At 36.1% G+C, this 13,652-nt stretch overlaps 1 protein-coding gene across 1 annotated transcript in view; it reads left to right on the top strand.

Moving 5' to 3' along the window:
• Positions 1–13,196, top strand: part of sult4a1 (sulfotransferase family 4A, member 1) — a 50,710-nt gene extending 37,514 nt beyond the window's left edge. Inside the window, exon 7 of the mRNA XM_040150455.1 lies at positions 13,084–13,196. Coding sequence (XP_040006389.1) covers positions 13,084–13,196 — 113 coding nt within the window. The remainder of the gene's footprint in view (positions 1–13,083) is intronic.
• Positions 13,197–13,652: the final 456 nt, after the last annotated feature.

Genomic DNA, 13,652 nt, shown 5'->3' with positions numbered 1-13,652 from the left:
AATTGTGTTGATAGCTCCAGTCTTTCCCATTGTAGTATCCATAATCCAGTGCAATGAAAATGGCAATATATGCCACTATAGACAACAATTTTGACCCCTAATTTTTTCTTTTTTTTTCTCAGTGTTTTTTCTGTTTGTAAAGTTAACATAAAGTTAAACGTTGTAAAGTTAAAGGTTGTTACATTTTAAATTCTTATAATAATTGTGGTATTATTAAACTCAGGGTGTACTACTCCTTGGTATTTTGGTATTTTTCTTTTAAAAAAGCATTTGTTACCAACTGGTACTTTAACCTCGTATTTATTATTTGACTCAAAATCAAAACTTTTGAATAGAGTTAAAAAATGTAAAAAAAATTACCCCAAATGTATAAGGTTGACTTTTTATTGTTCTGTGACTGGATAAAAGATACTTTTAAATGAATGTGGAGCATAAGGATTATGTCTTGGTCAAAGTCTGTTACCAACCTGAATATTGTTATGAGAAAAAAATGACTAAACTGTATTTGCAATAGAGATTTGACAACTAGCTCAGAGACCTCTGCATATAATGCACTTAAATGTGTCCTGGACAGAAATGGCTTGGGCTGTGGTAAAGGCCACAGTGGATACTTTGCTGGCCTTGGTGTTATTCAGCCAGCTCTCTCAACATTTGAGATATGGTTGAGCTTTACTGGGTTGCAGTCTGGAGTCTTGCTGTAACAGAGTGGATGACATCACACGCAGCTGCCTGGTAGGGGGGGTTATAAACAACAACCAAAGATGGCGTGTGAGAGCTCCCTGGCTTTGTACTATGGATGAAGCCCTACAATAACAGTTCAGTGTCGGCGCTGCAGAAAAATTCCTTTCAGGTAATGTGACCAGGGTGGCACCATCTGTTCTTAATAAAACCGGCAAGCCCGCGGCCTCTTTTCTTTCCGCTCTTAGATTTATTCCTGTCCTGACCCTGGGGTTGCTGTGTGACAGTAGCATGGCTGTATGCAAGAAGTGATTCCACGATGAAAAAAAAAAGACCAGAAATCTCTCTCTCTCTACTTGTATGTTTAGAGAGGACCCAGTTTAAATAAGTTACTAGTAAAAATTTAAACAAGTATGACTAAAGATGATAGCTAAAAAAGTTGGAAAAATAAGAAAACAAATGGCAAACTGGCTGCGTGCATCATCAGCACACGCGCACAAAACAAAAGTTATCTCGATGAACATGTTTTAAGTTAGATATCTTTTTTTGGGAAAATGCAATGCTTATTACCTGTTACTTCTCCTCTTCCGTCTTCGTAAATCATGCATGCCTTCATACAGGGCAATGACTTTTCTTGCATTCTGTCACCACAATCCAAGCTCTAGAGAGATGATATATACATGTTTATGGATCATGAAGCAGGTGTTCTATTCTTAATGGTTCTAGGCCAGCACAAGGTACAGCAAAAATGTTGCCGAACATTAATGTTAAATAATAAACTACCTTTTAACTAATTGTGAGAAAGAAACAAACTTCGTGACTACAGAGCATTCAGTACAGTAATTAACCAAATAGTTTTTGAATTCACTGTAAATAATAACAAATAACATACATGTTATCCCAGTCCCCTCTAGAATCCTGTTGCCTTGCATGTCACATTACTGGATTCATTCTTCTGTTGTAAATTTCCTGTGCAGTTCTTAAGGGCTGCTGCCATCTCCCATGCCAGATTGTGGTTTATGGTCTGTTATGTAAGCTACTGTAGCTGTTGAAGTCCAATCATTTGCAAAACATTTGCAAACATTCACACATTCATCTTCTGAATGAGTTGCAAGGAAACAATGGTACATAAATCTTACTCAAAGTTGTAACATTTCACATCTATAGTTCATATTGTAAATGCGATGTAAATATTCTGTTTGAAAAGGATTGTCTTTAAAAAAACATCAATTTTTCTTAGGTTTCTGTCCAAATAGCTTTTTTTTAATGGAAGTGACCAACCTTCAAGTGTCTGTAAGGAAAACTTTATTTATCTGAAACTATAAGCTCTGTTCATTCTTTTGGTATATTCCTTGTTTATATATATATATATACACAATTGAATATTCTGGGGCTATTAAAAAGTTAAATGTTATTTAAATATTATTTAAATATTATTTAAGTTTTATATTATTATTAAATATATTAAACAAAAAATATTTATAGTATAAGATACAGTAAATATTGTATATACAGTAAATATTACGGAAAAATATTTACCATAATATATAATATTATGGCTGGAAACTTTTTAAAATTGCCGGCAGTGAAGAGTTAATAAGACGAACCCTCAATTCTAAAAGAAATCTAAAACAATGAATTAGATTAGATTAGATTAATTAAAATTAATTTACGAGTGTTTAATCATTTTATGACTACGCACATGGACATTTATGTAGTTTAATGCAATTCAGACAATAGAATTGTATTCTGTTCTCTGTATTCAATATTTTCTATTCAGAAAAATCCCAGAAGATGTTGTAAATAATTTTACTACCTTTTAATAATGTATGTCATGTACTGTGAGGCAGGGTAACAAAGCTTAAACAACAATCTTACTGGTGGCAAACTGCAGCAAACCTTGTATGTGGAATGTTCACTTCTAATAAAGCTTTTTTTTGGCTTGGTTTTTCCAACCTTCTTTGGTTTCTTACTTGGAAAAGCATTTTGTTGGAGGTGGGGGTGTTGGTAAGGCAGTTGCGGCTGATGTCAGTCTTGAAAATGATACTGGGGAGTGGGAGTGGGTGTTCCATGGCCGTGGAGGGGTTCCTGACATCTATTTAGCCCCTGCAGTCGCGCAACAGGATGGCTCCATCTTCATCCACAAGATAAATGGATGGTGGATTGAGCTGAAAATACAAGAATGACAACATTTTGAAGTTTTTTAATTATTCAGAAATGATTTAGAGTCCAGAATCAAGAAAATCAGCAAAATAAAAGCAAATTTAAGCAGGACAAAAGAAGGTGACCTAAGCTGTAGGTGCAATAATTGTGAATTTAGTGCCAGGAAATACCACTGTTACATAGGCCCTACGACTCCACTTGCATTTTCAATGAATAGGGCTGTATATGAAGATGATTGCCACTGAGGTGGTCTACCTGCTGACCCCAACGTGAAAGGATAGTCTGATAAACTATTTAGCATAGTTCCTCTCAAATACAACTATCTACACTCAAATAACAAGATGCCAATACAAAGAAAACTCAATACTTAACAGTATTTTTGTACAATGGTTATTAATGTCAAACCCTATTGTTATCCAGTCTTTGTGAAATGCATAACATTAATCTCCCTCATGTTCAAAATCAATGGAACGCTCATAATAGCAAAGATGGCTGCACAGTGGCATAACTTTTCTCCTCCCTTTACAGTCTCTTTCACTGACTGTATCTGGACCTCATGTTGAACACGTTATTTAATGTGTGGATGATTAGGACATTCACATTAATGCAACAAAGGAACATAGTTAAAGTTAACATTACTCATCAATACAGATAATGTCCTGTCTGTCATCACCTTGTCTTTTAATAATCGGGTAAAATATTGGGTAAATTATGTATTATTTATTCAACAGTAATGTGTAATGTTATGATAATTGAAGGACATTGTTAAGACATTTAACAAATAGCTGAGGCTAGGCCTCAACAACTGAGCTGTGCATGTCTAGTGTTAACGTCCCATATTTTGTCTTTATAACATTAACTCATAAGTATGTAATTAATTAATAGAAATCTCACCAGAGCACAGTTCTTCTCTCCATCTCCATCTTTCATCAGCTTTGCTCTAACCACGTCACCTCTAGAGACTTTAATGGCAAACAAGCGTGCGATTGGATGAATTTTTACCTGGACCATTGGAAATTAAATTGACTCTTCTGAAATAAAAATGGTGCCCTTTAAATGTTAAATCCATAAGGTTTGTCCCCTCTCTGTATTTTTAAATGTTCTCATCCTCCATATAGTGTTTTCTATTGATTTTATGAAGACATGGATAGAGGAGAAGAAACAACAGTGGGAAAGGTTGCCATTATCAGGACCCAAATCCACTTAAAAACGCACTTCTCTTTTAATGTAATTTTTTTAATGGTTAAGTACTAAAACTGACGTCAAAGGTGTGAAGGACATGAAATATTTTGTTTTCGTCATACACCATACACCAAGGTATGGCATCTGCCATTCTTTGGCTTCATGGTATATTTAGAAATTTTGCCTAAAAAATCTGCCTGCTATTAGGGTGTTCTTTTTGATGCCCTGAAACTTTTTTAAAGCTCTGTAGTCTTGAGTGGCCTAAAAGGTATCATTCAATAATGGAATTAATATTCATTAATGGAATCACACTTTTGTTGATGTTGTCTGGAAGTAGGGCTGCATCTCCTGTGCCTGTGCTCGGCCAACACTTCCTGGATGAACAGGCTGAGGTAGAAGCTGCATGCTTAGTCCACTCTGGCCTGGTCCCACAACCTGTAAGTAAGGACTGCATGTCTGAGAATCGAACAGACAAAGAGAAAAGACAAGAAGCAATACGAACTTAATAGGTCAGTTATACAATGACCCGGCTATACCTTACAAAGTCAGAATATGAACCCATGCCAATGTTCTTTAATTACATTAATTATCTAGAATTTAATCTAAATGAATAATATTTGGTTTGATTACGTAAGCAGTTTGATTGTTTAAAGCTAATTTATCCTGAGTGATGTTCAGGATAGAAACGTTTTGCTTTTTACCCATTTGATCTAGAGTATATAGAAGGAGTTTCATCAGTGAAATACATAGAAGCACATTCTCTATACATTCTATATATTCTATTTCTAGACATAACAGTGCAATGTTTAAAACATTCCAATGTCCTGAAAACAACAAAGACTAAAGAGTTAAAAAAGTGTAAACATCTTAAAACTTGAGAAGTTGTGGTAGTAATGAATTGGCAAGCTGTTAGTAGTCATAATTAATGTTTTGTTGTTTTAGTTTAAGAGTTATAAATGCCTTTAGTATGGCTTTAGCATATTCAGTTACGGCTTTAAGGTCTTAGCATGTACAGGGTGATGTGAATAAACATTGCTAAATTGCAAAAAAAGTTATTGAGAAATTTAACGCAACATTAATATTCACATTAAACTTGACAAGATTATGCAAACATTCTGCTAAAATTATCGCCGATGGAGTCAACAAGTAATGATGAGCTGGTGCTTATACTTCAACATTTAAGTTGAAACTCTACCACGGACCGCTTTCGGACCTAATTCAGGATGTCTGTGGGTCAATTTGAGGAGTTGTTGGAGATGTTAGCCCTACACTTGAAGAGGCTGAGGAGCAATATCAGGGAACCAATCCCAGAACAATGACTAGCTGTGTGTTTGAGGTAAGATATGGACTTCTACTTGTAAAGAGATATGAATTGATTAGCCTACTACTTGAAAAAAAAAAAAACACACACACACACATTGGAGCAAAGTTGAAAGACCTGTTAATTACTGTTGTGGGGAAACCCATGACGTAGTGAGGTGTATATTTACATATGTAGAGCTGTGTTTACATAGAAGCCCTAGGTCAAAGGTCCTCAGGGGGTGCCTCACAGTTTGGAAAAGGAAGTTAATGTTTTGTGACTGAAACCATATATTAGTGACAGTTTTTAGGAAAACAGCTGCCTTATTTAAAAGTCGGTAGTCAAGGCTGATTTTCAGAGTGGTTCATTGGCTTCACACCCTCTCATGAGCAGATCTGCAGATGCTTGATTTGACGCTGTACTTCTTTGTAATAAACCTGTATATGCAATCAAGACGGTGTCAGAGGAGTCTCCTTCATCCTCTTCACCTCATCATCACCATCTAATAAACTACAGTAGCCTAGCTTATTGTATTAGTGACGTGGCAGAGACATATGCGTGACATAAGTGAAGAAATACACTTTAAATACTTTCGGATGTCTATTACCGATGTGATTACATGTTGCATCACATTTAACCTTTCCTTCACTCAGCTAGTCACACGTACCCTGTCAAATTGTCAGAGAGACTTGCTGTCACTCTTTGCATTCTTGCCTCAGGAAACAGTCATTGTTATGGACGTCTGCAAGGCACTATGGAACGCTTTGTGCAATTAATTCATTGCGTTACCCAGTTGTGCTAAGTGACCAGAAATCTCCCGGGAGTTCTGGCATTTGCGGAATTTCCCAAATTGTTCGGGCTGTATTGATGGGAAAGGTGATCATCAAAACACCACCACGGGCAGGGAGTGACTGCTTCAAAAAGGAACAAACTCCCTTGTCCTGATGGAAGTCTGTGACACAAACTATTGGTTCACCATGGTGGACATTGGCACTTAAGGAAAGTAAAGTAATGGCAGTGTGTCTGGTGAGCACCCACTACGTTGGACGCTGGACTTGCCGCCCCCTGCCACACTCCCTGGTACTATAACTACTGTTCCACATGCCTTTTTCGGCGATGGTACATCCCCATACCCAAGTATGATATATATATATATATATATATATATGTATGTGAATGGTATTCTATTGTTGGATTCGGGGTATTTTTTTATATTTTGTATTAAGAAATGCATATAACTTATGTCTCTGATTAATTAGTAAATCTAAAACATGCTACTAAATATTGTGTAAATAACTATCAATTCAAGGCAAAATGATTTTATAAATGATTTGATTATTTGTAAGGAGATAAAAATAAACCTGCTAAAGGTAACATTTTGAATGTTCTTGGCTATTGGTCATAATGAGGGTTAATATCTATCTCTAGCAGACTATTAAATTCAAGCAAAACCAACATGGTGTTTGAAGGTGGCATCCCAGAATCATGTTGCCTAACTAACCCACACAGATGCTAACAACACCCATGCCACATGCTATAGCCCAGCAAATTTCCAACAACAGGTGATGTTGTGACTGGAGAATGTCAGAGGTGACAGCAACTTGTTGGACCCCTCAACAGGGTTCGGGCATCTTGGGCTGCCATCGCAACACGAAATGACTTCTTCCTGTAACAATAGGGTCTTGTGCCTTGGCAGAGATAGAGTAGTTAGCAGAGGCATGCTGAATTGAAGGGTGAAAGACAAATACTACAGGTCTTCAGTAATGATCAGTACTTGAAAGTAACTTACTTAAGTACAATTTTGAGAAACTTTTACTTTACTTTAGTATTTCTGTTTTATGCTACTTTATACTTCCGCTCCTGTACTTTCTATTCCATTACATTTATTGGACAGCTTTAGTTACTAGTAACTTTTAAGATGAATATTTTATACATTGGATAATATAACAAGCTTTTAAAATACAACACATTTTTAATAGTTACTTTTAAGATGAAGATTTTTGGTTTAATCTCAATAAATACTCAAATGACCAGTACTTTTACTTTAGTACTTCTTCCACCAATGGTAATGATACATAAATTAATGTATCATAATGATACAAAGAAAAAAATTAGAAATGGTAAATACTCCTGCATATGGAACTGAATGATGTAATTTTATTCTTAGAATTTGTGTTTTAAACTGTAGTAATGTGCAACATATTGTGCAAGTATTTTCTTTTCTTATTGTATTTCTGTAAAAAAACATGGAAAAATAAACTAAAAGCTGTTTAAAAGCTGTTTCTTGTATTTACTAAAGTGCTTTAACTTAAACCTTACTTTTCAAGTAAGTTAATTGTAAAACTTATTTAAAAGTCTGTGCAAATCATGAACAATTAAAACCAACATGTTAACTATGGTGGAAGGACACCTAATTAAACAAAAAATTAATGGAAAACTGTACTTACCACCACTGGACGGAGGTGAGGGGGTAGAAGTGAAATATTCCAGCAAAGTGTGTTCCACAGGAGCTGAAAAGGTGAAGGCGTTTGGCAAGGGTAGAGGTGCAAATAGCTCTGAGCTGTGATGCACTGGACGAAGGAGTTTGGAACACATCATCAAGCTGCAAGCTGTATATGGCTGTCAGGATGATCTCTCAGTGAGGAGTCTTGCAGATGTCTGATTTTTCTAACGTCTGCCAGAAGCAGCTCTCAATGTTCTCCACTTTTCCCCGCACAACCAGGTCTGTGTAGTTAGAAAATGACTCTCGTGAAGGGGGGGTGTCTGTTGGTGGGACCTCCTTGTGCCCGCGCAGACCCTCGCGACCCCCGCGGATGCGTCAAGCATAAATAAAGAGTCTGTAGATTGTATTATTATCTTTGGTTTGCAGTTTAGTTTCATTCCTATGTTCCTGATGATCATTTTCCTTTTCTCATATAATAAAACATAAAATCAGCAGAAAACAGAGAGGGAAAAAAAGGCCTGTTTTTTAATATTTTGAGATAAATTATTTATTCCTGTGAGGGTGCATTATTAGCTCTTTTTTTTTTTAGCTAAGATGAATGTTACATTCACATTGGTAAGCTAAAAGAGGATAACACCATATGCTTTATAATCTGTAGTCTGTAGTGACATACAAGAGCGGGTGCATTATCAATTATGTGAATTTCATACATGTAACATTCATCTTGGCTAAAAAAAACTCGGCAGCTACAAGGCTGTAATATGAGTACATCTTTTTGGCCATTTTAGATTCACTTGGTCCTAGGAAGGAAGGGATGTAATGAAAAAGACCTGTGTCAACATTGTAACTTTATTTCTGGAGATGCATGAATCAAATGCTTGCAAAATGTCTTTGGGCTATTTTGTCTCAACAATTTGAATTTAAGACATTTGATTATGACCTAACATTACTTGAGAGCTATAGCCTAATCAGTAGTCCATCCACCCCTTACACTCAGTAAGAACACTTCAAATAAAACTGAAGGCGGAATCAAAGTCAAAATCAGCAGACTATATGTGCTGATAGCGCATTGTCTTTAGTGGTCTTCTTTATCATTGCAATTACTTTTATTGCCAATAATAACATATTTTCAACTGGTTTTATTGAAGCCTACTATACATTATATTTGTGTACACTGAACAACTTGAATAAAAAATAACTAGTTCTAGCTGTGAGGAAAATTTACTGTATTTCATTATTTTATTATTATTATTTATGACATTATATATGACTTGCATTTATGCTCCTCGTGAATTTTAAGTGTCATACAGCAATATGTCTGAAAAGCCACATGCTGTGCAGCTGCTTCTTCACAGAAAGGTCCATGCACTATCCAGAGTATCAGAGAGAACTTGCTATTGAATTTGAATTATATGTCATTTTTCAATGCTGCGAGCACAACAAACAAAACTGTATTTATGTGGAGGGAAAAAACTCAGAGACAGATATCTAAAAAAATCTAAAATAAATAAATATATATTTTAAAAAATGTTGTAACTTGGTTGAAAAACCCTTTATCAACCCTACAGCCCCAACAAATATCAAGAAGGTTTAATCCTAACCCCCTTACAAATCCAAGTAACAGTTTATTTTACAGGTCTTAAATTCCTAGATTCCTAGGAAGTTTGAAAGGACAATGTACATGCAAAACTGGGACAGTATTCAAGTACAGCTCCAATTAGTGAATAATTACCAAGCCAGCCTAAGTTAGCCTGTTTTTTGTCAGCTGAACATGCATAAACATGCTGACAAAACATACAGACAAACAAACAATTCAACATGTATGAAGAATGATGCATGACTAAATATTCAAGGACCTTTCTCTGGAAATCAACATACACTTTAGTATGATCTTTTCTACCATATTAGACAGTTCTTTCTAGGAATCTGAAAAAACAAATATTAAATAATGAACCAATAAATTAAAACATTACTGCAAAGTTACTATACTTTGTTGTACATGGTTCTTTTTCTGCTAAAAGGCTTTACGGAACAATGAGTTTCTGTGTGGAGTTGTCTTAGGTTACTGACATGTAGTGAACAGTATGAGTGTGGGCTTTAAGTAGGACTCTACTTAACAGGACACTGTATGGAAACTGTATGGAAACTCTACCTAATACATACCTAATAATGCACAGCAGACCTGGTTATCTGATATATTTAAAAATACATTCATGCCTCACCTGCTCCGTCATAATTCATACTATAATGAGATTATAACTAGATCAGCGTTAGACAGACAGGGACAGAGAGAAAAGTCTTGGCAGCTTGAAATGGGAGGGAGTGGTCATAAAAAGTGACATTAAGAAATAAAAAGAGGGCATTTTGAAATAAAAATGTATATAATGAAATAAAGATGATATCCAGTCAAATTCAGTTATGAAAATAAAAATGATGAAATAACAATTCATAATAATGACTTGAGGTGGTTTGAGGGTTCTTCAAAGATGTCGCAAATTGTTGGTTCATTTTTATATTTAACAAAACTTATTCATATTATTATTTATTTCATAATGTCTTTTTAACATGTATTTACACTTAAGGTTTCCATAATAATTTACAGTAGTCATGGGATCTTTAACATCTGTACATGGATATGAGTGTTTTTTCACATACATTTTAAGATTATTATAGCAGCATCATGTGGCGACATGTTGCATGTACACCACAGATTGCATTTCAACCTGCAGGTCCGATCTGTTTTGCTTTAATCCTCTTTGAGTTTCATTAAGACACCTACTTTTACATTCATTCCCTAATTTGTTCTATTTTTTCAGTTTGATTTATGTTGTCATTCCTGTTTTGATTTTGATTTTACTTATGGTTTCTGTCATCTGTTTTCGGGTTTTTTTTTTTTTTTATTTTCCCATCTGATTTTTTTTTTCTTTTAGTGCATGGAAGTCTGGTGTCTTGTGTGCTGTAGGCTTAGCACACAGCTGGCAGTCAGTCTGATATGTGTCACGCGCCACAGCAGGTGAGTCACTGCCTCACCATCATAACTCCTGAGCAGGGTAATAAGTCCAAGTATTTCAATGAAGAGAGTGATTCAAAATTTTAGAACAGTAATTTGTTTGGTTTTATTTGATGGTTCGATCTTTAGCATCAGTATGAATAGTACCTTAGTGGTCAGCAACAGTGAATTAAAATACATGTTATGAAAAATGTGTGGAGATTCATAACAACCATGATGAATACATGTAGATAAATCTAAGAATTAAAACTTCACCGTAAGATTGTAATATTATCTGTGGTTTGCACTTTAGTTTCCTGTGGTTTGCACTTTATGTTCCTGCTTGTACTTTCAGATGTCCACCTTATTTTACCCTTTGTTGATTCTCTCAATGTAGTATCATAGCTGTGTCAAGTTAGTGCTGGAGCAAACTGAACATTTCTTGCAACTGCTTCACGTAAGAGGCTGTCCACAGCAGAACTTTGTTAGCAGTGCTTTTCTGCATTAAAAATGATATTACTGGAATGAATGCTAACTGAAGAGGCAGTCACAGTGAGCTGTTGTACAGGGGTGTTTCTGGACATTTTGGTGGCCAAGGCCATACATTCACAGGTGCCCCCCAGGTGCATTGATCTTTTCATTGCCAAATGTAGTGGTATTTTAGTTTAATTCAGCTTCACTCAATCTCTGGTCTGTGTGCTGTCATAAACAACACATAGCCTAGTCTGTCGATGAGTATGTTTACTAACTAGTATTCCTGTCATAAAAGAGGAATTCTGTTATAATTATATTGGGGATATGATATGGACCATAAGAAACTTGTATTCATATTCTTTATCCATGTTACTGATCATCTGTGAAGAACAGTTTTTTATTCCTCAAAAAATGTCTGTAAAGAGGTAGTATGGGTATCGGCGATTATTAAAAATTATTTATTCGAAATTATTTGAAATTATTTATTTGAATTCTATTTAAAATACACGGCTTACAGTGCACATTTAGCCAATGATAGATCTGCATTAAAATTCATAAAGCAACTAAGATATGTTTGACAGCTGAATAGCTCAGCATTAAAGGACCAGTGTGTAGGATTTATTGGCATCTGGCGGTGAGGTTGCAGATTGCAACCAACTGAATACCCCTCCCCTCACACCTCCCTTTCCAAGCATGTAGGACAACCTATGATGACCTTTAGGTAATGTAAAAATGCGAAAGGTCCTCTCTAGAGCCAGTGTTTGGTTTGTCTGTTCTGGGCTACTGTAGAAACATGGCAGTGCAATATGGTTGGCTCTGTGGAAGAGGACCCATTCCATATATAGATATGAAGGGCCTATTCTGACAACTGTTTTGGGAGAAAACATTTGGCTTTAAAGCCAATACCTGAGTTATATAAATCAAAAATGCCTGGATTGGCACCAATCTCAGGCCTGTAGCAGTGTACATAAGCATAGGATACAATCTTACTTTCACAATAATTTTGTGGTGCTGATGATGATCATTACAATTTTTTCATTATATCATTTGTTTAACTGAAGATCCATTACATAACTCGTTTAGGGTCCACCTTTGTACATAATGGCACAGTATCCCACTAATGAGTCTTAATCTTGTTATCCACTATCCACTCTGATATCTATGCAGAAGTATGAGTAAATAAAGTGCTTAGATCTCAAAATAAGCAACAGCCAGCTGTTTTATTTAATTACAAAATGTGAGTATTAGCCCCAAGTAGAGTGTCCTTATGCACCGATAAGCCGCAACATCAAAACCAGTTACCAGTTTTAATGTAGTGGCTGAATGGTGTATAGAGTCCGTCTACACACCCCTCTCAAAATAATATCTAATATACTGCAACCATTTGTTTTATTTAACGATGCAATTTGCGTTGACATGAGTGTGACCACATTGTTTGAGTAGATGGGGTGTTTGAAATAAATTTTTAAAAAATTTTCTTTAGCTCCACCTTGTGACACCCTAGGTGACCACCTGGCTGGCCTAGGCCTCAGTTTTGCAATCCATGCCCACATATTTGCATCAAAACCGTGGACACAGATTGCAAATCCATGCGTGGGGGAGTAAATCTGTATACTCGGTTTGAATGTACAGATTTACTCATGGCTTTTTTACTCAACTGACCCTAGGTGGGCTTTGTAAATTACACTCTGTCAGGCTGTTGATGAATTAGGATGCTTTCGCTTTCAGCTGTCCTGAAAAAGTTGATACTCAGACATCCAGGTTGTATCAAAAGGTGACTTTTTTTGTTTGGTTTTTTTGTTAGATATTTAAAATTATAACTATCCCCCTTCTCCCTGTGCATCCTCCCTGCAGGTCGTGTGGGTCTATGGAAGGACATCTTCACAGTGTCTATGAACGAAAAGTTTGACGCAGTGTACAGACAGAAGATGGGCAAGTCTGACCTGATCTTTGACTTCTGCCTGTGAAGAGCGCTTTAACCTGCCCTCCCCCATTCCACCTCCCTCCTCCCACTGACCTACTTCAGTACTGTTGACGGGTGCACACCTCCTGCCAAAACCCATGGTACCACATCTCCATTCAATCAATTTGCCTGAAGTTTGGGATAACACTACAAGACTTCTCTCAGAATGCAATCTGTCTCAAGGAGTCATCAAAAATCACAGCCTTGTGGGCTCACCGAAATGAATCCAGAATTATTAGTTCATTGAAAGTTCTCTATCAATGGTTAAACCAAACCTCCCTCACCCCTACCTCCACAGTATGTTCCCAAAGCTGTGTACTGTATGTGTGTGTGTGTGTGTGTGTGTGTGTGTGTGTGTGTGTGTGTGTGTGTGTGTGTGTGTGTGTGTGTGTGTGTGTGTGTATATATATATATACTGACCTGGGTTCGACTGATAGAGGTTTTTGAAGGCTGATACCAA

This window comes from Xiphias gladius, chromosome 2 (assembly GCF_016859285.1).
Source record: "Xiphias gladius isolate SHS-SW01 ecotype Sanya breed wild chromosome 2, ASM1685928v1, whole genome shotgun sequence".
In the NCBI taxonomy this organism is placed as follows: Eukaryota; Metazoa; Chordata; class Actinopteri; order Istiophoriformes; family Xiphiidae; genus Xiphias; species Xiphias gladius.
This window is presented reverse-complemented; position numbering and strand designations above follow the sequence as displayed.